Source organism: Hevea brasiliensis, chromosome 2 (assembly GCF_030052815.1).
Source record: "Hevea brasiliensis isolate MT/VB/25A 57/8 chromosome 2, ASM3005281v1, whole genome shotgun sequence".
In the NCBI taxonomy this organism is placed as follows: Eukaryota; Viridiplantae; Streptophyta; class Magnoliopsida; order Malpighiales; family Euphorbiaceae; genus Hevea; species Hevea brasiliensis.
In genome coordinates, this window is record NC_079494.1 from 105384904 (window position 1) to 105408623 (window position 23720).

At 34.4% G+C, this 23720-nt stretch overlaps 2 protein-coding genes across 2 annotated transcripts; both read left to right on the forward strand.

The window, feature by feature from the left end:
• The first annotated feature begins 3599 nt into the window (after window positions 1-3599).
• Window positions 3600-10561, forward strand: LOC110673892 (26S proteasome non-ATPase regulatory subunit 11 homolog). The gene is made up of 2 exons (XM_021837122.2): window positions 3600-3760; window positions 9144-10561. Exon 2 carries the CDS (start codon window positions 9168-9170, stop codon window positions 10434-10436), a length of 1269 nt encoding a protein of 422 aa, XP_021692814.1. The 5' UTR covers window positions 3600-3760; window positions 9144-9167; the 3' UTR covers window positions 10437-10561.
• Window positions 10562-15595: 5034 nt separating this feature from the next.
• Window positions 15596-18035, forward strand: LOC110673266 (vesicle transport v-SNARE 12). The gene is made up of 6 exons (XM_058137361.1): window positions 15596-15855; window positions 15962-16020; window positions 16111-16299; window positions 16848-17018; window positions 17322-17497; window positions 17736-18035. The coding sequence occupies exons 1-5, from the start codon at window positions 15759-15761 to the stop codon at window positions 17475-17477; spliced, it is 672 nt and encodes a 223-aa protein (XP_057993344.1). The 5' UTR covers window positions 15596-15758; the 3' UTR covers window positions 17478-17497; window positions 17736-18035.
• Window positions 18036-23720: the final 5685 nt, after the last annotated feature.

Below are 23720 nucleotides of genomic sequence, written 5' to 3' on the forward strand. Positions count from 1 at the left end.
AATACATCCTTAAGGATGAAATGCAGCATAGATCAGCAATTTCAAGCAATTTCAATAATACTCGCACAAAGAATAATTTAGAGCACTCACACACCCGTATGTCACATCAATATAAATACAATATGGGAGTTAATCCCCTATACAGCTCTCTTAATCCAAGGCCTGTTAGCGAGATCAACTTGAGCCGGACTTTCTCTTACAATCCAAGTGCGGGGGTCAGCGAGATTAACTTAAAGTCGTACTCACCCTAACTTATCACAAAAGGACCAGGCCCCAAGCGAGACTAGCTCAAGCCGATTTGCCTGTCCTACCCATATCCACCACCAATACACCACACGCACGCCGACACACACACATGGCTCTAAATTACCCTAGGCGATACCCACATCAAACCATTAAGTAAAGATGCGACACAAAGCGTTCCTATAGTAGCTAATACATATATGTATAAGTGATACATGAGTATGCTATGACATATAATAACAATAGTACTAAAATTGTAAATAAAATCAATATCTACTCACAGTACTTCATAAGTCACTGCGACGGCTGGGCAAAGGAGGAAGGCTGGCCCGGCTCATCTAAACAATTACATCACAAATTGATCAATATTTACTAAATAAAACTTTAAAAGAGTCAAAGACAACCTAGATTTTACTGAAAATTCAGCAGAGTTTCCTCTGTACCTAGGACCTACCCAACCTGCAAAATGGCTCAAATAACACTTATAAATCATACACCTCAATCCATATCCATCAATATCATACGATCCCTCCTGGGTCCTCCAAACCAGGCAATAATCACAAAATTAAAAAATTATATTTTAGCCCCTAAAACTAACATTTCTGCAACTATCATTCAAACTAGCTCTAAAAATTCTAAAATTTTATCCCGCGGTCCTTAACAAGGTTATAAGATTATTACAAAAAGAAATATAATTTATAATCATCCCTAAATATTTTAGAAATTTTTATTCTAAACCTAATACTAGGTACTTAAGGAAACTTAGAGTTCGGGTTGTTACATACAAGGCACAAGAATCATTGCCTACTTGCCTAAAAAGTAAATCGCCTTCTAGATGTAAATACATGCATATTCACTGATATTTTATCCATTTGCATTGACAAAATTGGATGTGAAAGAAACTGTCTTTACAAGCTATATAAATATAGCCTCTCCAAGGGGCAAAGGTAAGAAGAAAACTTACTTTCAATAGTTCTTTGAATTATCTCTCTACTATACTACTCCAACTTGACTATCAGAGCACCAAACAAGTTTACTGCTTGGTTCTCTACCCTTTGGTTTTGCAAGTCTCTCACAGCTAAGACAATAATGGGCCACCCATCTCATAAACTATAATTTTTGGATTTATCACTCATCATTTCTTTAAATTCTCTCCCTCCCTCCATTTATTCATATATGCCAACTTTATGGAAAAACAGCTCAAAGTAGAAGCTTCCTAGTAGACCTCTGCATTGCATTGAGAAAATGGGAGGGATAAAGTTGCTATAGAGAACAAAGTAGCTTCAAAGAGGAATACCTAAAAGAGAGCCTAATGCTAATAACCTTTAGTATAGACAAATGTAACTACATTAGAGTGAAGGAATTGAGGAGGCAACTATTTTGTAATCCTATGAATAAGATCTTCTTCTTCTCTATGAATCCAAAAATCCAACCAAAACTTAATAGATAGTTCATCCTCACTGATCAACTCAACCTATTTTGAATAAATTCCCAATCACTACAAATCCCTCTCCAAACTAAAGAGCACATACCATTGCCAATAAAAGTAAATGCCATCTCGCCACTAAACTTGTATTTAGATCAAAGAACTTAAACTCAAAGCATGTGATCATCTGTAACTAAACTCTAACCCAATTTCATAAGGACAAACACGGTTAAGCTTACATCACCATAAATCACCATAATCCCTAAATACCCTAAATCACCATAATCCCTTAACTGAATAATATCGCACCATAGAATTAAAGTAATATTCCTTTTATCACCCATATCATCCCAAATAAGCCTCTTACAAAATTTCTCAATTCCATTGCATATATGTAGAGTAAGTTTCGTCATTTGTATAGTATAGATAGGGCATGCATGGTGTACAAATTTGATTAGAACTAAAATTGAAACTGAAGTTTTATTTATTTATTTTCTTATTTTTAAGGAGAAAAGAAGTGTTAGGAAACAAGAGTCCCACATCAGTGGGAACAAAAGGAAAAAGGGCGATATAAAGAATCCAGCAAAAAGTGAATGACGACCAACCCACTTTTTGACAAATTTAAGTTGGAATTCAATAATGCCAAGGCCCATTACACTCAAAGCCAGTTCACACACTCTCCAAGGCTCACAATAACTCTCATAAGGCTGTACGGTGAAAAACCAATAATGGTACCAGAGCCCAAATAGCTTAACAATCCAAGAAGATCCTGAGTCCCTATTACAATCTTTGAGGTCCAAGAAGGAAAGGCCCAAGAAGATGATCATGGGTCTAAAAAAAACTCTTCGAAGCCCAAAAAAAGAGGGCCCGTACAGCTTAGGTTCAAGGAGAAGAAACCCAGGTGAATGATGGAGGACTTATCCTAAAGGATAAAAAGCCATAAGGGAGGAAGTTACCTAGACTAAAAATGTCCAATAAAGCTAGAGTTGGGAGGGAGGTTTCTGAACTGAAAAGCCCATAGAACATGTTGCAAGTGACAAGTCCAATTCAAAGAAGACTAATAATGGACTTAGACTTACACTTGAGGGGAAGTTTTGGAAAACAAGAGTCCCACATCGGTGGAAGACGAAAGAAAAAAAAAAAAAAGGCTATTTAAAGAATCCAGCAAAAAATAAAAAATGAGTACGCCACTTTTTAGCAAATTGAGCTGGAATTCAAAAATGTTAAGGCTCATTACAGTCAAAGCTAGCCTACACCATCCAAGACTCACAATGACCCTCACAAAGCCCACACTAAAAAAACCAACAAAAGGTCACTAGAAACTGAAGCTTGACTTTTGAGTGAAGGAGATTGTTTTGGGCTGGAGTCTTAGTAGAAGGTGAGGATACAAAAATGGTGCGAACTGTCTGCTAGTTTTTCTCTCTATAGGCTTTTTGTCCAGAAGAACTGAAGGAATATATATTTTTTTTCCCTTTATTTTCTTCACCGTCGGCTGTTGTCAATAATTAACGGTTCATGCCATGTAAAAATTAACAAAGTTAACGAATGGGCCTAATTGCTAAAATTTAAAGAGCTTAATGAGCCAATTAACTAATAAAAGTATGAAATATTAATTGATTTTCAGACCAAAATTTAGGTCCAATTTAAACATTTGCCTTGAGAAAAAAAAACTTTTTTAAAAAATAATTTTTTTTTAAAATATAAACTTAATAACTTATTCACCCTATATTTTTCTTAAATACGACAATGTATCAATATTATGTGATTATAGTTATTATTTTTATATTTACGCAGATAACGTCAAAAAAAAAAAATAAACATAATAAAATTTTAAAAAAAGTATCAATATTTATTTTTAAAATAATTAAATCACGGACTCGGCAGTGCGGAAAATGACCTTCTTAATATTGGGCTCTTTGGAAACTGCATGGGGTTTAAGGCCATCAATGCTTAGCCCAAGGCTTTAATAGTCGCTCGCAAAGACGCTTAAAAACTCGTCTTTTATCATTCTGCCATTTTTCCAACTAAAGAAGCAAACAAAAGCAGACGGTTCGATCTACTCCATCAACTGCTCGATCTTCTGCGGCTCAGGCATGTTTCAATTTCTTTTTCCCTTTTGATATTTTTCTCTCCTATCGACTCATTCCATCGCATGATTCACTTCCTTCTTTTTTTTTTTTAATAATGAATTTGATTCCCATCAAATTGAATCTTGTAAAACCCTAGCGTTGAATGTTTTCTTTGTGAATTATTGTTTCTTTTGGTCTTGTGTAACTCTTAACTAATTAGTGAGCATGTGAGTTGAGCATGCTAGGGATTAGCCTTTTGGAGCTGCATCGCAAATTACTATTATTATTGTTTGAGCACATTATGTATTTTTTCTGTATTGGATTTTGCTTTTTTTTTTTCTTTTTTTTTTTTAATATTTTCAAGCACTTAGCTTGTTTCCTGTGTTTGTCCGTACTGAAAGAGGTGTGAAGTAACTGAGCAGTGCTCATCGCTTATGGCTGTGCATCTTGTTGTGATCTACTTAGTCTTTATAGGCTTTGTCATGTTGTTGGAAGCAAGGATTTATGACAAGAAATATTTGTGGTATATCTTATATTAATAGGCGGTTATGAGTTTTTCATTTGTTGACTGTGGTAGTTTATTGGTATGTAGATTGGAAATCAATTATCCAACAAACAAATAAGGGGTTTGTTTTACATTAGTAGTTGTGTTAACTCAGCTTGTTTATACCAAGCTAATGAATCTCGTGCTCAACATGCAAGGTGCCAGCCAAGTTGTAGCCTCCTTGAGGCCATTTGGTTATTGATGATTCTTCCAGGAGATTGATACCCCTTTGCAATGGATTTAATTGGGCACTTGGTGCAATGATAACTTTTCACAGCTTTAGCCTTGGCCTCCTATGTTGCCAAGAAATTGGGGTTTGATTAACTGCAAGTGGGAATTTGTTATGTAATTTTCTAACCACAGAAACACAAGAACAGAAAGAACAAAGAATAGAGAGAGAATCAATAGAATTCATAGAGAGAAGCACTTCTTCATTGATCTATTATCCAAGATACATCATACAAATATTCTTTTATTATTTATACAACTGGTATTCAAATGATATAAACGTTGGGACGTCCTCTACTTACGACGCTCTACATCGGAGCCCGGATGTAGTGAGAAATATGCAAGGTTGTAGGTCATTCACCGCAAGCGACGCGCCATGCCGGCACTAGGGTGTGGTGTTAAGTGAGCAAGGGTTCCCACGTTATGGACGGGTGTGGATAAAGAAGTTAGTCCATAGGACAGATAGTAGAACAGATAGTGGAACATAACATAAGATAGATATAGAAAATAATAGAAGATATCATAGAAGGAGACCAATTAGGAAGGAACAGGATAGGAAGGAACAGGATAGGAAGAGAATCATGATTAGTACTTGGAATGTTGGATCACTTACAGGAAAATTAATGGAGCTTGTGGATGCCTTGGAAAGGAGAAGAGTGAATATTGCTTTCATTCAGGAGACTAAATGGGTAGGAGAGAGAAGTAAGGAAATGGGTAATTCATGGTACAAACTGTGGTTTATCGGAAAGGAGAGAAATAAGAACGGAGTGGGCATAATTATAGATAAGACATTGAAAGACGCAGTAATAACTGTGAAAAGAGTAGGAGATAGAATTATACTAGTAAAGCTAGTACTAGAAGTAGAAACAATAAATATAATTAGTGCTTATGCCCTACAAATAGGACTAGACAGTGAGAGTAAACAAAGGTTTTGGGAAGATATGAATGATTTAATGCAAAGCATACCGAATGAAGAGAATGTTTTTATTGGTGGAGATTTGAATGGACATGTAGGAAGTAATAGACAAGGTTATGAGAATGCTCATGGAGGTTTTGGTTTTGACAGTCGAAATGAGGATGGAAAAAGTATCCTGGATTTTGCTATGGCATACGAACTAATACTAGCAAATACCTACTTTATAAAAAGAGAGTCACATTTAGTGACTTTTAAAAGTGGGCAACATAGAAGTCCAATTGACTTCCTCTTAACCAGGAAGACAAATAGAGCTCTATGCAAGGATTGCAAGGTCATTCTAGGAGAGGCTTTAACAAGTCAATATTGGTTGGTGGTCTTGAATGTCAAGTTTAGAAACAATTCAAATAAGGTCAGAAGAAATAGTGTAGCTTGAACAAAGTGGTGGGAGTTCAAAGGAGTAAAGCAAGTGAAGTTCAAAAATGAGCTTCTTGAGTCTGAAGTATAGAAGCTGGATATGGAGGCCAATGATATGTGGATATAGATGGCATCAAAGATTAGAGAAGTAGCTAGAAAAGTACTTGGAGAGTCTAAAGGACATGGACCACCCTTAAAAAAGAGATGGTGGTGGAATGAGGAAGTACAAAAGGCAGTGAAGAGAAAAAGGGAATGGTATAAGAAATTACCTAAATGTGATAATAGAAATTACCTAAATGTGATAATAATGAGGTATATGAACAGTACAAGATAGCAAAGAAAGAGGCAAAAAAGCAGTTAGTCAAGCAACAGCACATGCCTTTGAAAAGTTATATGAGAAATTTGGAACTAAAGAAGGGGAGAAAGATATTTATAGATTAGCAAGGAGGAGAGAAAGGAAATGTCAATATCTCAATCAAATTAGGTGTGTTAAGGATAAAGAAGGAAAAATGTTGGTGAAAGATGAGGACGTTAAAGAAAGATGGCGAATTTTAATGATCTATTTAATAATAGTCAAAATGGTAATAGCGTGAATATAGATTATAGAACAATAGAAAAGAATGTAAATTATACTAGAAGGATTAGATCTTTAGAAGTAAAGGAAGCACTTAAGAGAATGAAAGTGGGTAAAGCCTGTGGACCTGATGAAATACCAATTGAAGTGTGGAAGTGTTTGGGAGATATGAGAGTGGTATGGTTAAGTAAATTATTTAATAAGATTCTAAACTCAAAGAAAATGCCTGATGAATGGAGGAGGAGTATTTTAGTACCTATTTTTAAAAATAAGGGAGACATACAAAGTTGCTCAAATTATAAGGGAATTAAACTCAGGAGTCATACTATGAAATTGTGGGAGAGAGTCGTGGAGCATCGACTACGTCATGATACTTTTATCTCTCTCAATCAATTTGGTTTCATGCCCGGTCGTTCAACTACGAAAGCGATCTTTCTCATTAGAAGCTTGATGGAGAAATATAGAGATGTGAAGAAAGATCTACACATGGTTTTTATTGATTTGGAGAAGGCTTATGATAGTGTTCCAAGAGATGTTTTATGAAATGTGTTAGAACAAAAGAGGGTATCTATTAGGTACATACAAGTGTTGAAAGATATGTATGAATGAGCAACTGCTATTGTGCGCACAGTGGGAGGGGACACACGAGATTTTTCGATCTCAATTGGATTACACCAAGGATCAGTCATAAGCCCTTACCTTTTTACATTAGTTTTAGATGAATTGACGAAACATATACAAGAGAGTATTCCTTGGTGCATGATGTTTGCGGATGATATTGTTCTGATAGATGAGATACGAGAAGGAGTCAATAGAAAGTTAGATCTTTGGAGAAGTACTCTAGAGTCAAAGGGTTTTAAGTTAAGTAGAACGAAGACAGAATAAATGCATTGCAAGTTCAGTGAAGGCCAAACTGGTGATAGGAAAGGAGTTAGTTTGAATGGAGTGGTACTGTCCCAAAGTAATCACTTTAAATATCTAGGCTCAGTCCTTCAAGTAGATGGGGGATGTGAGGAGGATGTTAGTCATAGGATTAAAGCCGGATGGTTAAAGTGGAGACGTGCCACGGGAGTTTTATGTGATCGTGAGATTCCCAATGAGTTGAAAGGAAAATTTTACCGTACAGCCATACGACCGGCTATGTTATATGGTAGTGAGTGTTGGGCACTGAAAGAGTCGTATGCGTCTAAGATAAGAGTTACAGAGATGAAAATGTTAAGGTGGATGAGTAACCATACTATATTAGATAAAGTCCGTAATGAGAGTATTAGAGAAAAGGTAGGAGTGGTGCCAATTAAAGATAAGTTGAGAGAAGGGAGATTGAGGTGGTTTGGTCATGTGAAGCGTAGACATATGGAGGCTCCAGTTAGACAAGTAGAGTACATTAGGTTAGAGGATAAAAAGAAAAAAATGATAGACCTAAATTGACTTGGAGGAGAGTAGTACAACATGACCTAAAAGCATTACACATTTCTGAGGATTTAACCCAAAATCGTTTAGAATGGAGAAAGCGAATCCATATAGCTAACCCTAAATTTTTGGGATAAAAGCTTAGTTGAGTTGAGTTGAGTTGAGTATTTATACAACTGGTAGCTAAAGAAGAACGATGAATGCTTCTTCTTCTTCCCATATTCTGTGCTATAGCTGCCATGCGTCTTCTTCTCATTAGCGAATCATATAAAAGCTCTAACAATCTTCAACAACCATTCTAACAATCCCAACGGCTTCTTCCCCTTCACCATTACACATTGTTTCACTTACTCCAGTACTCACCATTTTATTAGCAGCATATTCTTGTATCAGAATTTCAAATTGGCAGTTCAGCAAGTCATTATTTGTCACCCTCTTCGGTTCAATAAAGGTTTCATTGAAACCCAGCATTAATATTTTATTTTCAAAGATCTGTCTCCTTTCAATATGATCAATGTAAAAATGGAGTGGAGTGGAGAATGGAGGAAGAGGAGATAGAAAAACTAGAGGGACTGACTACATATCTCTTTTGCTTTGTTCCATGTCAACTTTCATAGAATATGGTATACTTGGCAGATATATGCCATATATCATGTAAAGTTATGCCAATTCTTGTAGTAATCTTTTACTCATTTCTCTAGGTGCAATACCAGGAGAATGGTTAACTTACCCTTACCTTGGTATGCTGTTGTGTGGGATATTGATAACCTTATTGGATATGGGTTCTTCCTTGGTGATACTTGCAATGGGCTTAGTTACCAAGCTATTTTTGCTATTGATCATTTTTTGGTAGCTGAAATGAGCAGAAAATAGAACACAATTTGTGTTAATCTTCTTCTTCTCCTTCTTCTCTCTCCTTTTGTCATTCTATCTTTTATTCTTTCCTCTTTTTTCCCCCTTTTCTTTTGGGGATAGATAAGCTTTTAGGAGTTGCTTTGATAGACAGTGGTTCACCGAGTGTTCTGAATATCTATACAAGATGAGCCCCTATTATTTAAAAATGTTAGTTTATTGATTTTTGGGGATGATTTGTTTTCCTGAGTGCTCCTTAAAGGCGGTGCTTTACTGAAGACTTAATATTTAGATTTTATAGGCTGGGGTGGCAAAGGGTTTTAGTTGCAGCATTTAATTCAAATTATGTTGTCTAGACAGGTTGCAAATGCTGAGGGCATCCTTTTATTTTTCTACTTTATTATTGTTATCTTATTTTAGCGCTTGATGGACCTTATGAAATATCAATTTAATTATTCATTTTGCAGGACTTGCATTTAAAATCATTGACAATGTCTACATCATATCTCCCTGCGACTACTGATTCAATTGCTCAGGCTTTAGAAGCAAAAACTCCATCTGAATCCATTTCTATCTATTATCGCATACTAGAGAATCCATCTTCTTCTCCTGATTCTCTAAGGATTAAAGAACAGGCTATCACAAATCTCTCAGATCTCCTTAGACAAGAGAACCAAGCAGAGGAACTTCGAAGCCTTCTGACCCAGTTAAGGCCTTTTTTTGCCTTGATTCCAAAGGCAAAAACTGCTAAAATTGTTCGAGGGATAATTGATGCAGTAGCTAAAATACCAGGCACATCTGATCTTCAAATTTCTCTTTGCAAAGAAATGGTGCAGTGGACCCGCGCTGAGAAAAGAACTTTTCTCCGGCAGAGAGTTGAAGCAAGGCTTGCAGCTCTTTTGATGGAAAACAAGGAGTATTCTGAGGCATTAAACCTCCTTTCTGGGCTAATCAAGGAGGTGAGACGACTGGATGATAAGCTTCTTCTCGTGGACATAGACTTACTTGAAAGCAAGCTTCACTTTTCTCTTAGAAACCTCCCCAAAGCCAAGGCTGCTCTCACTGCAGCAAGAACAGCGGCAAATGCAATTTATGTTCCACCAGCTCAACAGGGCACTATAGATTTGCAGAGTGGGATCCTTCATGCAGAAGAGAAGGATTACAAAACTGCATATAGCTATTTCTTTGAAGCATTTGAGGCATTTAATGCTCTTGAAGAGCCCCGAGCAGTATTTAGCCTTAAATATATGTTGTTATGCAAAATAATGGTGAACCAAGCTGATGATGTTGCAGGAGTAATATCATCCAAGGCCGGGCTCCAATATGTGGGACCTGAGCTTGATGCAATGAAAGCTGTTGCTGATGCTCATGCAAAACGTTCTCTGAAGCTCTTTGAGATCGCGCTCCGGGATTTCAAGGCCCAACTGGAGGAAGATCCAATTGTTCATCGGCATCTCTCTTCGCTGTATGACACTTTATTGGAGCAAAACCTTTGCCGGTTAATCGAGCCTTTCTCCAGGGTGGAGATTGCTCATATAGCTGATCTGATTGAACTGCCTATAGATCATGTGGAGAAGAAACTGTCTCAGATGATTCTGGATAAGAAGTTTGCAGGGACTTTGGACCAGGGTGCTGGATGCCTCATCATTTTTGATGATCCCAAGACAGATGCAATCTATCAAGCATCATTAGAGACCATTTCCAACATTGGAAAGGTAGTTGATAGCCTGTATGTGAGGTCAGCCAAGATAATGGCTTAAAGTTCTGGATGTAGAGGCAGTTTAGCTGCCACCATGTTCTACTTCTCAGTTTTCACTGCAGTACCTGCTAGACAGAGAATTCATTTCATATTTTTATTTAGCTCAATCTGTTATGGGTTATATCATATCTGCATGTCGATTAACTGATTTTTTTATTTTTATGATATATTTCAATGGAATTCTTCCAGAGCAGGATTTGGCAGTCATTTCTGTTTCTGTTCCTCAAGTTATGTTTTCCCTCCAGATCCCAGAATATGGCATCTCTCTTGTCCGTTGGGAAGTTCATTAAGACACGATGTCTAGTATTTGATTTGATAAAGTTTGAGCTGTATTATTGGAATGGTCTGATGCAGTGCATGCGTGTATGTCAAATCGAAATTTATTTGGGGTTAATTTGGATAGGTGGATTTTGATGTTTGGTTGGGCTAAATTATATGAATTTAAATTTTACCCATTTCAAATGACAAAAGGTATTATTTGAGCAAATTTTAACTGCGTAGAGAGTTTACACCAGTTTGCCTTTGGTTTAACTCAGTTTTAGTTTTGGTTTTAATTTCTATTTTGGTTTCCATGTAGTTTAGTGTTTGTTGAATTCAGTTCTAGTTTGGGTTCAAGTCAATTTTGGTTTTAGTTTTTGATTTAGGTTTCAATTTTTTCAATTCAATTTTATTTTGGTTTCAATTTTGATTTTAACTCGACTCCTTTTTAAGTTTTGGTTTAACTTGATTTGGTTTTACGTTAGATTTAATTATGACTTGGTCAAACTAATTATTAAAAGAAATTATGTTTTTTTAACTTGAAAGAAAAAGGTTTGTATGGAAAAGTTAACGAATAAAACAAATTATATTTTCTTGTGAACCCAAGTGGTCAACAGGGATGCAATGAATCAGGTATTTGTAGGTATTCGATTTAATCGAATTTTTGATAAAATAAGTCTGAATAATATATAATCAGGTTTGAGATTAATTTAAATTTAAATAATAGTATTTGTGTCAGGTTATTAAGATATATTTTATATAAATAATTAATTAAATAAAAAATATATATTTTTTATAATAATATTTTAATTTTTTATATTATATTTTAAATAAATATAATTTAAATATTTTATAAAATTATTAAAATTTTAAAATATAATTTAATACTAAAAAAATAATTTTTAGGTAAATTAGTAATTAATTAAATAAATAAATTTAAATAAATTTAAATATTTTCGAGAAATAACAACCTAGTTTAGAATAAATTTTATAGTAAATTTTATAGTAGCCCCAATAATACCACTTAGCTAGAAAAAAAAAAGAATATGGGAAACAGAAGTTAGAAGGTCTAAAAATAGCGAAGAAAATATTAAAACATGATTATAATCCATCATCATGCAATTACCCAAAAATCTCTATACTTGTTATGATATAACCACATGTTTTTTTACATGAATTAAATCAAATTACTAGCTTAGATGTATTTTTTTTGTAAAAACAAATTACTCCAATGAAACCAAAGCTAAACGTTATCCCCTGTTGCACCTTCTCCCTTTACAATATTCTTGTTTCTACTTTGTAGTGAAAACAACACTCAATGCTTGCAAGTATTTTTACATTGTGTTTCTTTTTTATTTTTGTAAATCCTTTTCACTATTGGGAGATGACCTTTTATTTTCATTTGCAGAAAACATGTAACTTTCCTTATTATTATTTTACTTTGTTTTGTATAAATAAAATGTGAATCTAAATTAATCCACATGGGTGACTCGTACCTAAATCTTTCAAGTTAAAAAAAGTAGTAATATTTGAGGAAGTGTGTAATGGGAGGAGCTAGTGGTGCCGCTACTAATGATCAGTTCACTAATAGGAAGATGAGTTACAACATATGGGCCTCAAAACGAAAAGCATCTAATAAATTATTAGCTCCCACAAATTAACCTAAGAATAACAAAGCCCAAGGCCCGTTGCAGAACCCTAGTTAACTGAGGAGGCCAAAGACGTAGCTGCATCAAATTGTTGCTAGCTTCGCTGTCTGGAAGAGTAAGAAAGGAGGCTTTCAAAGATAACAGATCAACTAAGAACAATGCCTAAAGCCCTTGAATCATGCATTAAACTTTCTTTCCAAACAAGCATAAAGACGTAAGGCACCCAAAACTCGGTCTCAGCCAGTGACTAGTGAGGACAGTGAAAGACAGAGTGAAATCGATGATCTTAATCTCTTGTAGTCGTTGAGGGTTGGCAACCTTCAAAGTTGGTTAATGAAAATACCCTTGAGATCCTTTCCTAAAAGCTATTCCAATGCGCTCTCTCGCATTCAAATCCATAGCCAAACCAAGCACCGTCGAGTTTGGCAAACAAGAGCTAGGTAGATCAGCACAATTCCTTCATCCAAGAACCACAAAACTTGCCAAACAAAACACAACCTAAAATATTTACATCCTCCCTTAAAAGTAGGGAGGGAAATATCCACCCTCCAGGCTGGGGGAGAAGTCTTCTAATGCCAAGAAAGCGTAAGGGAAGCCTATAACACTCTGAATTTTTAAATAATTATTTTGTGTGGTCACTTGAGTATTGTCTGATTTGGCGAGCTCAAGAGAGGTCGTATGATGTTGTTATTTATTATGGGCTTGAGGCCCTGTGTGTTGCGTTTTGTTGAATTTTCATGCAGGGGTTAGGTCTAGTTACAATGGAAACTCTATTGAAATTTCACTAATATCTTAGAATTTATTCTTACTTTTATAGAATAAATTAATTGGTTAATTCTGTCAGTTAATTGATAGAGATCAATGTATATATATATGTTAATGGTACCAGCCAATCTTCTTCTATCCAGTCGGACTAGCTATAGTCAGGTCATCCTCTCTGTGAGTAGATATTGATTTTATTTACACTTTCGCTATTATTATGTATTCAAGACATGTTCATGCATCACTTATATATATATTTGCTAGGCACGCCTTGTATTGCATTTGTATTTGATGAGGTTGTTGTGATTGTTACTTTATGGCAATCTGAAGATGTGTCTGTGAGTTGGTGTGTATGAGTTGTGTATATGAATATGGATAGGACGGGTAGACGCGGCTGGAGCTTAACTCACAGAGACCCGATCCTTATTGTGGATAAGTTTGGGCAGGCACGACTTTGAGTTGATCTCGTTGGCCCCCGCATTTGGTTATTAAGAGAAAGTTCGGCTTTGAATTGATCTCGCTGGCAGATATTGAAACTAAGAGAGCTATGTAGGGAATCAAATCTCATATATATGTGTATGAGTATGGATGTGACACACAGATGGGTGAGTGCTCCAGATTGCCTTTGAAGTGATTATGATTTGATTTGTTTGAAATATGTGAAGATGATGCATTTCACTCTTAGGATGCACCAGACATAGATATTTATAGAAATTGTAAGTAAAATTAATATCTTACTCTATGAGTCGAACGCTCACTCATGTTCACCCTTTTTTTTTTTTTCAGGTTATAAGAGAGCTTATTTTTTGTGTCTAACCTACTTCCTACCTCGTAGGGTTTATTAGCTGTTATTTTTGTATTTTGTACTGTTAAATTTAAATTCTAGACTTCCGCATGTGTAGAACCATTTTACTAAGCTTGAGATTATAAGATTAATTATTTAGAAATTGTAAACTTATTAATATATATTTTTGGAATGACTGGATGGATGATCATGTTGGATGAGGGAGTTGGACTCCCATTTGATCCCATATTGAATTGTTGATGATTGTGAGGGATAACTAAGCTCCCCATACATATGTGTATTGTGATCAAAGGTCAAGTGAGCTAAAAACTATTCGTTGGATGATCCAGTTTATGATCAGATTCTATTCGATTGATTTCTTGAAAACGGACTCAAAATATGGGCTTTATGAATGGGTTAGAGATTAGTTGAACTTACTACGGATTTCAGAGGCCTTATACTGACCCAAATCCTAATACTGATCCGGCCCATAATTTGGGTCGTGACAAAACCACAAAATGGCTGGGTTAAAGGTTGAAACTCTAGAAAGGAGAATGAAAAAAATAAGAGAAAGAACAGCATGGCCACACAATTTGTTATAGAAGGGGTGAGTTAGTGGATTTATTAAGAGCAAAAGTATTTTAAACCTTTTATCCAAAATTAATTGCTAAATTGATCATATAACAATACTTTAGTCACTATTTGCATTTTCAAAAGAAATTGCTAAAATGAATCGTGAAAAATTATTATTGAATTTTTTTATTTTAATAAAATTAGTTATTTAGTCTTTATATTTTAAAAAATATATTATTTAATTTTTATATTTTACTTTCGTTAAACTTTTTAATCTTTTTCAAATTTTTTATTAGTTAATAGATTTTAATGCTAGCTAAATTACTATTTAGTCCCATTTTAATAAAATTAATTAGTTGGTTCTTATATTTTGAAAAAATTACTATTTAATTTTTTATTTTAGTGAAACTAATTAGTTAATCCCTGTATTTTAAAAGATATATTCCTAAATGAAAATGAAAATGAAAATTTTGTTATGTAAAAATTAAATTTGAATTTACACCTGAATATTATTTTTGTATTTTCTCTATTAAAAAATAAATTTTATAGTTTATTGCCTTGATTATTTGGAAATTTAAGAAAACTGATTAACTTTTTTACATATACAGTTTATATCATTTTCTATCAAAAGATAAAAAAAATAAAGAGAGAATGAGGGAAAAAATAATATAGGTGTAGAAGGGAAAAAACATAGAAGAGAAATAAAGAAGTGTAATAGAGGAATAAGAATAAGAAGTTCAGGCAATTTGGATATAAAAAATAACTAGAGGGCTAAATTGTTACTAGAACTAAATATAGGGATTAACTAATGTATTTTTTAAAGTATAGATCACTTAATTAATAATTAATTTATTAAAATAAAATAATTAAATAATAATTTGATTAATATTAAAATCTATCGACCAACTTAAAAATTGATAGAGATATTAAATTATTTAACAAATTAAAATAAAAAAATTAAATAATATATTTTTTAAAATAAAAAAATCAATTAATTAATTAATTTTATTAAAATACAGATATTAAATATCTATTTTCCCTGTACGTAATTATCGACCAATTTTTTCATGCAAATTACAAGGACAAAAACGCACCGTTTTACTCAATGAGAAGGCAGTTAAAAGGCCGTCTTCGGCCTGAAGTCAGAGAGAAGAATGCAGCTGTCCGAAGTCATCCATTTCTAAAGTATTTACGGTTGCGTTGGTTGGCATTTTACATCCGTTCATTTCTCTGGGCACTCACTTGGCCTCTCTGCTCTAATCGAACATCTTCTCAATCCTCATCTTCCTCAGCAATCATGAGTGATGTCTTCGAAGGATACGAGCGCCAGTACTGCGAACTCTCTGCAAATCTCTCCCGTAAATGCAACTCCACTTCTCTTCTTTCCGATGGAGGTACACTTTCTAATCATAATTATCGATTTTCCATTCCCCCCACCTTTTTTTTTATCTAACTCTATTGATTTTAATTTTTCATTAATTTTGTGAAAAAAATTTGCAGAGGAGAAGAAGGTGAAGATCTCCGAGATAAAATCTGGACTGGATGATTGTGATGTGTTGGTACGGTTTCGAAGATCAGGTTTTTGTTTCGCTTTTCGTTATATGGTGGATTTATAGGTTTTATTTTATTTATTTATTTATTTCTGGTAGATTCGGAAAATGGACCTTGAGGCGAGAAGTCTACAGCCGAATGTGAAGGCTATGCTTCTTGCCAAATTAAGGGAATATAAGTCTGATCTGAATAAGTTGAAGAGGGAGTTTAAGAGAATAACGTCTGGTAATGCTGATCAGGCTGCCCGTGAAGATTTGTTAGAGGCCGGAATGGCCGATGCAAACGCGGTAATATGTTTTGTCGTTCTAAGATAATTTGTTCATTTGTTTTTTGTTCTTTGATCCATTAGATTGAATCTCATGTATTGTAGACTTTTCGTGTATATGGTTTCTTTTGATATGTTTCTATAGAAATTTCTTTCTCAATCTCTAATTGCATCCTACTAAACCTGTCCTTGGTTGCTCTTAGCTGTGCGTAGCTTTCTGGTCAATTTCATTAGCTACTTTTCTTGGGGTTCTCTTTAGAGAGTTTAATTTCTATGTTCCTTCTGCTGTGAGCTATTGTTTAGGCTGTATTGGTGAATTAGTATGCGGTAGAACTCAGGAATAGTTGGTTCCTATTAGTCAGTTGAGATACTGCTTTCACAAATTTCAGTTGAGAACTTGTCATATTTAACTTTATTTTTTCTTTGGCATCTCTGTTTAATCATTTGGTTTCAGTTATCTGATGATTGCAGGGCTTGTTTGATGCCTTAGCAGTACTTGAACAATTTTCAATTGAGTTTTGTGGTTCATTTGGTGGGGAACTTTTTGTTAATTGTCAAATGATGGTACAGGTTTCTGCAGATCAGAGAGAGAGATTGTCTATGTCAGTAGAGAGACTAAACCAGTCTGGTGACAGGATTAAGGAGAGTAGAAGAACAATGCTGGAGACAGAAGAGCTTGGTGTTTCAATTCTTGAAGATTTGCATCAGCAGCGCCAAACTCTCCTACATGCTCATAATAAGGTATTCTCTATCTTCTTGGGTGGGGAATTGGGACAGAGTTTGTTGAGGGAGGGGTGTTTAAGGTGATGTCTTTTGTTCAGTTGATTTCCACTTAATGTTCATTGTGTCCAGATCTTGAGTTCTGATTACTGTTATGTCTATTAGCAATTGGTGCTTGCTGTCTGATAGTTTTGACAATTCTTCAATCGACAAGTGTATCTGTATTTGTTACCCATGTTGGGAACTAAAAGGGTGGAAGACTAGAAGTTGCAGATTGTTGTATAATGATTAATTTCATTTTCTTCTTTATTTTCCATTTTTCAGCTTCATGGAGTAGATGATGCCATTGACAAAAGTAAGAAAGTCTTGTCATCGATGTCAAGAAGAATAACCAGAAACAAGTGGATTGTTGGCTCAGTGATCGCTGCTCTTGTGCTCGCAATTATCTTTATTATCTCATTCAAGGTTTCTCATCACTAAAAAACACTTTGAATTGTTTGGTACGTGCTATACTTTGTTAATTCCATGTATTCTGTATATATTATTACCAGTATTTCACTGAACATCTGCCATTTGCTGTTCATGCTGTTTCTTTTAAATCATATGTGTTTGCCATTGTTTTTCTTTTCTATATGCATTTATCAAATATTCATGTGCTCTAGTTTATAACTGCCATTTGCTGTGACACAATCATCTTATAACTCCTTATGTGAGAAGTGTGTGTCCTGGACTGTGAAGGCATGGAAACGGCATGGACCGAAGTTTCCGTGTTCCAGAAACATTTCCAACGTGCAAACGGTGTAAGACGACAGAGAAACATATCTAGGCTGTGTTCGAAAATAGAGGAAGGTGGACACAAGAAACGCATTTCTTGAAGGAAAAAAAAAAAAAAAATGGCAGGGCCAATGTCGTAGACGGAAGAAGACAGAAAGAAGAAGAATAAGAAGGAATGCACACGTAAATGAAACTTTTAAGAATTGTGACTGCTTTTTTTTTTCTATATTTAATCACATATTTAATAAAAAAATAATTTATAAATATGTTTATTATTAAAATGGTTAAAATATATATTAAATTATTATTTTTTTAAATAATAAATTATACTCAGTATTCTATTATAATATTTTCAAAATATATTTCAACCATATTACAATATAATATAATTTAATTTTAAATTAAATAAAATATTTTATAGACAAATATTTTATTAAAATTAATAAAAAATAAATTTTAAATATATTAAAAGTAATGTAAATAATTTATTTAAAATTGTAAAAAAATAAATTTTTTAATATAAATATGAAAATAAACACAATAAGTATATATATAGTGAAATTTCAAAATTAAATAAGTATGCTATAATATAATAAATACTTTGACAAATTAACTTATAAGCAATTAATTTATAAGTATTAAAATGAAATGTTTATCTCCTCTATTTTTAACTTATAAATTGTAAAAATATTTGAATCAAACAGATCAATTTAAAATTATAGCTTACTAGCTTATAAGCTAGCAAAGGCAAACACTCTCTAAGCCGGATTAGATGATAGTAAGACTATGTTTTTTTTTTGTTATAATAGCACACGTGGCTATAAAATATCTTAAAAAATGAAATAAATATTTTTAGTTAATTTATTAATAAAAAGATGGGAGCTTTTAAAAATGTAAATATTATTAATTATAATTATACTTTTAATTATTTAAAATTGTATTATTTTATTAAATTTTAAATAATATTTATATAAATATATTTTATATTTATAAATATACTCCTATATTTTATTTTTTATATTTTTCAAAATATTTTTTTTTTCCATTTTCACGTTTCCCCATATTTACGATTCCGTTCCATACCATATTCGTCCGGTACACATGCCACAGATGAAGAAATGACGGGTTCGTCATCCCCATCTTGTTAATAAATTTCATTCTGGGTATGTGAAGGTAAAGGCCAAGTATTTTTAGAGTGTTTATAAAATGTGAGTTCATCTAAACCAATTGTTCATCTTACCAACACATTTATTTGAAGAAAGTTTTTATTTCTGGCCAAAAACAAAATGTTGTTGCTTTTTAAAAATTAGAAAATGAGACACTTGGATGTAGAGTTTCATGCAACATGGATTTGACCATCAACTGGCATTAGCATATGTGAGGAGTGAGTAGCAAGAGAAGGTAAGTTAATTCAATAAAGCAAATGAAGCATGAGAGCACAAGTGTTCCCCTTATTGTAATCATATATTTTATTATGATATGTAACAACCCAATTTTTTTAATAAATATATTTTACTTTTCTTTTATTGACCTGATAATCTATTGATATTTTATTCATGGATTTAAATTAATATTTTCACAATGGTAATTTTTGTTAAATGGGTATCATTTTGTTTTTCATATTATTATTATTATTATTATTATTATTATTATTATTATTATTATTATTATTATTATTATTATCATTGTTGTTTTAAATTGAAAGCTAAAATTTCAAAGAATTAAAAATTTAGACTTAAGTGAATAACTCATGAAACTTTAGGGACTATCTATATAATTAAAAGATACAAAAAAAAAAAAAAACCAGAAAATTAAAAACGCAGCAGCAGCAGCAGTGCACCCCCCCCGCTCCCCCACCCCTTTCACGCATCCTTTCCCAATTTGCCCCCCTCCCCATTCTTTTCTTTCCCTTCTCCTCCGGTAAGGGCCTAAGCCGTTTGGCAGGATAACCACCCAGTGGCCACCGACGCTGCTCCAGATGGCGAGAGATGGCGGCAGCGTAAGTCGACGAGAGAGAGAGAGAGCACTTGAGTGAGTTGGAGGCTAACTCCGGCCACTGCACTGCCAGACGGAGGTGGAGGACGTCGGTGAACCTTCCTGAACGGTAAGGACCCCAGTTTCCGGCCAAGCACGCCGGAATCCATGGAGTTTTCCGGCAAGATCAGGAGGAGAGAGAAAATATTGGGCAACGAGCATTTTGGCCATTTTTCCGGCGATCCGACCGTCGGATCGGAAATCCAAGACCACCAATGGACTCGGGACGATGAAATCTTTGAGATAGGACTAGTCCTGCTCCGATTGGACACCGTTTGAAAAAGGCGATAATAGGACGGTCCAGATCGCTTGGTGAGATTTTTAAACTTTTTTTATTCCCAAAATTTAAAAATAATTTTATGATAATTATTAACAAATTTTGGACTTAATTTAGGTGCAATCGGATCGAAACTAGCTCACCAGTGCCAGGACTGCATTTTCAATAAGATCCGACTGCCCAGCGGCCTGTCTCAGAATGTGGTCGATATTATAGTCAATCCTAGCATTTTCAGATGTTTTGGAAACTTTTCAGGTGTCGGATTTGGCACAGGTAAACCCGAACTCTACATTGCTCAAATTGTGCCTTATACTGGGTTAGAATAAAATTCATAAAATATTCATGGATGATTAGAAAATTATAATTCTTTTTGTGTTAGCTCTATAATATTGCTAAGGACAGCGGGACAAATTTTTAAAATTTTTAGAGCTCGTTTGGGTAGTTTTTGCAAAAGGGCTAGTTATATGGGTTAAATTGTAATTTTTCAAATTGTGGTTGTTGACAGTTTGGATGGGCCCAGGTGGGGCCATGTGATGTGATTGAGTTGCGATTGTGTGAATTATGGAAATTGAGAATTTAGAAGTATTATTTGAATCTTTTTGCAGGTTGAGTAGGTCCTAGGTATAAAGGAAATTATGTCGAATTTTCGGTATAAATTAGGATTGCCTCTTTACATTTATTTTTATTTGAATTAGCACTAATAAATTTACAATAAAATTATGTAGGTGATCAGGGTCAACTATCTTCCTTCACCCAACCTCTACAGTCGTCTCTGGTGTACTGTGAGTAAAATATTAATTTTAATTATAATTTCGATATTATTATATATTCAAACATGCCCATGCATCACTTATAAATATGTATCTATATAGTCAAATACTAGGCACGTTTTATAATGCATTCTTAATTGATGAAGTGCCATGATTGTTGTTTATAGTAATTTGAAGCAGTGTGCGTGCGTTGACGCGCGTGTGGTGTGTGGTATTGGATATGGATAGGACGAGTAGACACGGCTTGAGAGACACTCACTGGGACCTGGTCCTTTATGGATAAGTCGGGGTAGGCACGGCTTGAGAGACACTCCCTGGCCCTCGCATTTGGTTTATTAAGCGAAAGTTCGGCTTGAGAGACACTCGCTAGCAGAGGTTGGATTAAGAGAGCTGTATAGGGGATCAGCTCCCATATATGTACTGTTTGAATAGTATTGGGTGTGTGAGTGCTTCAAATTGCCTTTTTACTGTTATGATGTGATTTGTATGAAATTTATGATGTTACATTCCATTCCTTAGGTGCATTAGCTTTAGATAGCTATAAAATTATGGTAAAAATTAGTATTTTACTCTCTGAGTCGAACGCTCACTCCTGTTCACCTATTTTTCCAGGCTATGAGAGAAGTTCTTTTACAGAGCAACCTTCTTTCTTCCTTGCAGGTTTAGCGTCGGTTATTTAATTGTTTTATTACTTTTCTAAATTTAAAATATAGAACTTCGCATGTGTTAGTAGTAGTATGGACCTGGTTAGAAATCGTGTTAATTTAAATTCTTGAGATTAATGAATGAAGATTTGTATGATACTTAAACAATTTGTAAATGATGTAACTGGGTTGAGCTGGGCTCCCCTAATTTGAGTTTTTGATAATTATTGGGTTAAGTTGGCTCGAAATAAAATTATAATATTTTAATTTAAATTATTTTTATATGCATGTTGGGCCTGGTCATGGGTTTAGGAATAGTAAGGCTTATTATCAGCCTTGGGGGCTTTATGTCGGCCCAGGTCCTAGTGCCGGTCCGGCTCATAGGTTGGGTCGTGACAAATGTGGTATCAGAGCTTAGGCTTTAGATTCATGAGAAATAATGTAATTGGAAGTGTAAAAAGGAGTCTTATTAGGCGGTCACATGCGGAGTATAGGATTCTGTTTCGTCTTTTTCTGTAATTCTTTGTTTCTAGATTCTGTGTTATATCTCAAGAAATATAAAAGTGCCTCAGTTAGTTTCTTGATTTTCGTGGAGTAAATAGAAATGTGAAATAGAGTTAGCAGACATGTTGAGGTCTGCCTTGGAAATACATTCTCCAAGAAACACTATATTTCTATTAGTATGGGTCCAAGTGTTATGCCTATCTGGTGCTAGGCACGAGTATATAAAAGTGAGTTTTGATAGTATAATTACACTAGATAAGGGTGAGGATACCATTGCTGGCAGTCGTCAGTGGATGACCCAATCAGAGTAAGTTTATGATATCAGTAGATTCAAGAGAGATAAGAGATTGGAAGACCTAGTCTGTCAGGACGTATCGTAGTAACTATATAATATTCTCGATGTTTGCTCTGTAAGCTGCAGATTACAATACCGACATGAAATTATTGTGTAGAGCTACGTGCATCCCCATGATGCTTCATAATGAGGGTGTTTACGGATGACCTCTATTTTGGTATAGTTATGCCAGAATAGAGTTCTATATCTGCAGAGGAGTTGGGAACTCCTAGTTAGGGATCTAGAGTTAGAATATTGAAAGGTCACAGTTGGGTGGTAACTAGAGTCAGTGACTCGGTTACCCTAGCATGAGCTAGAGTTACATCAAGAGTTGCCATTAGACCAGAGGTTTCGGATTAGTTGCAAAGTAAAGGTGACATCTATAGAGTGAGACCATCTGGTCTTCAGTACGGAATTTTGGATGGTTTTTGCAGTATAACTGACATTTTGCTTAGAGCTTAATGAGAATAGTATACCTTGTGTGTATCAGCAAGGTGTAAAGTACAAACCTACTACTTAGATAAGGTTGGAACTATGAATTGATAATTTACAAAGCTATGATATGATAAGAGAGTCATTAATTTGACATGGTTTTGGCAAGGTGGCAAATGTAGTACCTTTGTTGCAGTAAGTTAGGGTATAGTCCTATCTTTTCAAAAGAGATAGAAGGTTATTACTGATAATGATGACTAATGGAATAGTGTCCCAGATGGGACTATTGTGTGAGATAGAGAGTTGTTAGCTCATGTGTTCTGGATAGGGTACAAGTTCCATGTAGGAATCATAAGATGTAAGATCAAGATGTATGTAAACCTTTAAATTGAATGACGAGTTTGGATACCTAGTATTTTAAGTTTCAGCTAATTAAATGGATATGAGAAATTAGAGTTGCTACAGATCCCCTCCCTAAGATAGTAGGGGGTAGTATGTAGTCCAAAAGGGTAAGAATAGAGATCACGCAGGAGAAGTGTGACTGTTATTCCCTAAGTTCATCCTTAGCTTCTTAATGCTTAAGACAAAAGTATACTCCAAATAAAGTAAAAGAAAAAGGACAAAAGTTAGCATCGATAAATCATAGAATATGTATATATATATATGTAGTCCAAAAGGGTAAGAATAGAGATCACGCAGGAGAAGTGTGACTGTTATTCCCTAAGTTTATCCTTAGCTTCTTAATGCTTAAGACAAAAGTATACTCCAAATAAAGTAAAAGAAAAAGGACAAAAGTTAGCATCGATAAATCATAGAATATATATATGGAGTGCGGTTCAAATGCAGTAGGAGAGATAGCCTAAATGCCAGTAGAAGTCTAGCTAGGGTAGTTAGAGGATCAATTCTGAGTAACATTGAGGTATATATGACGTGGTAGGGATAATGAAAAGGTAT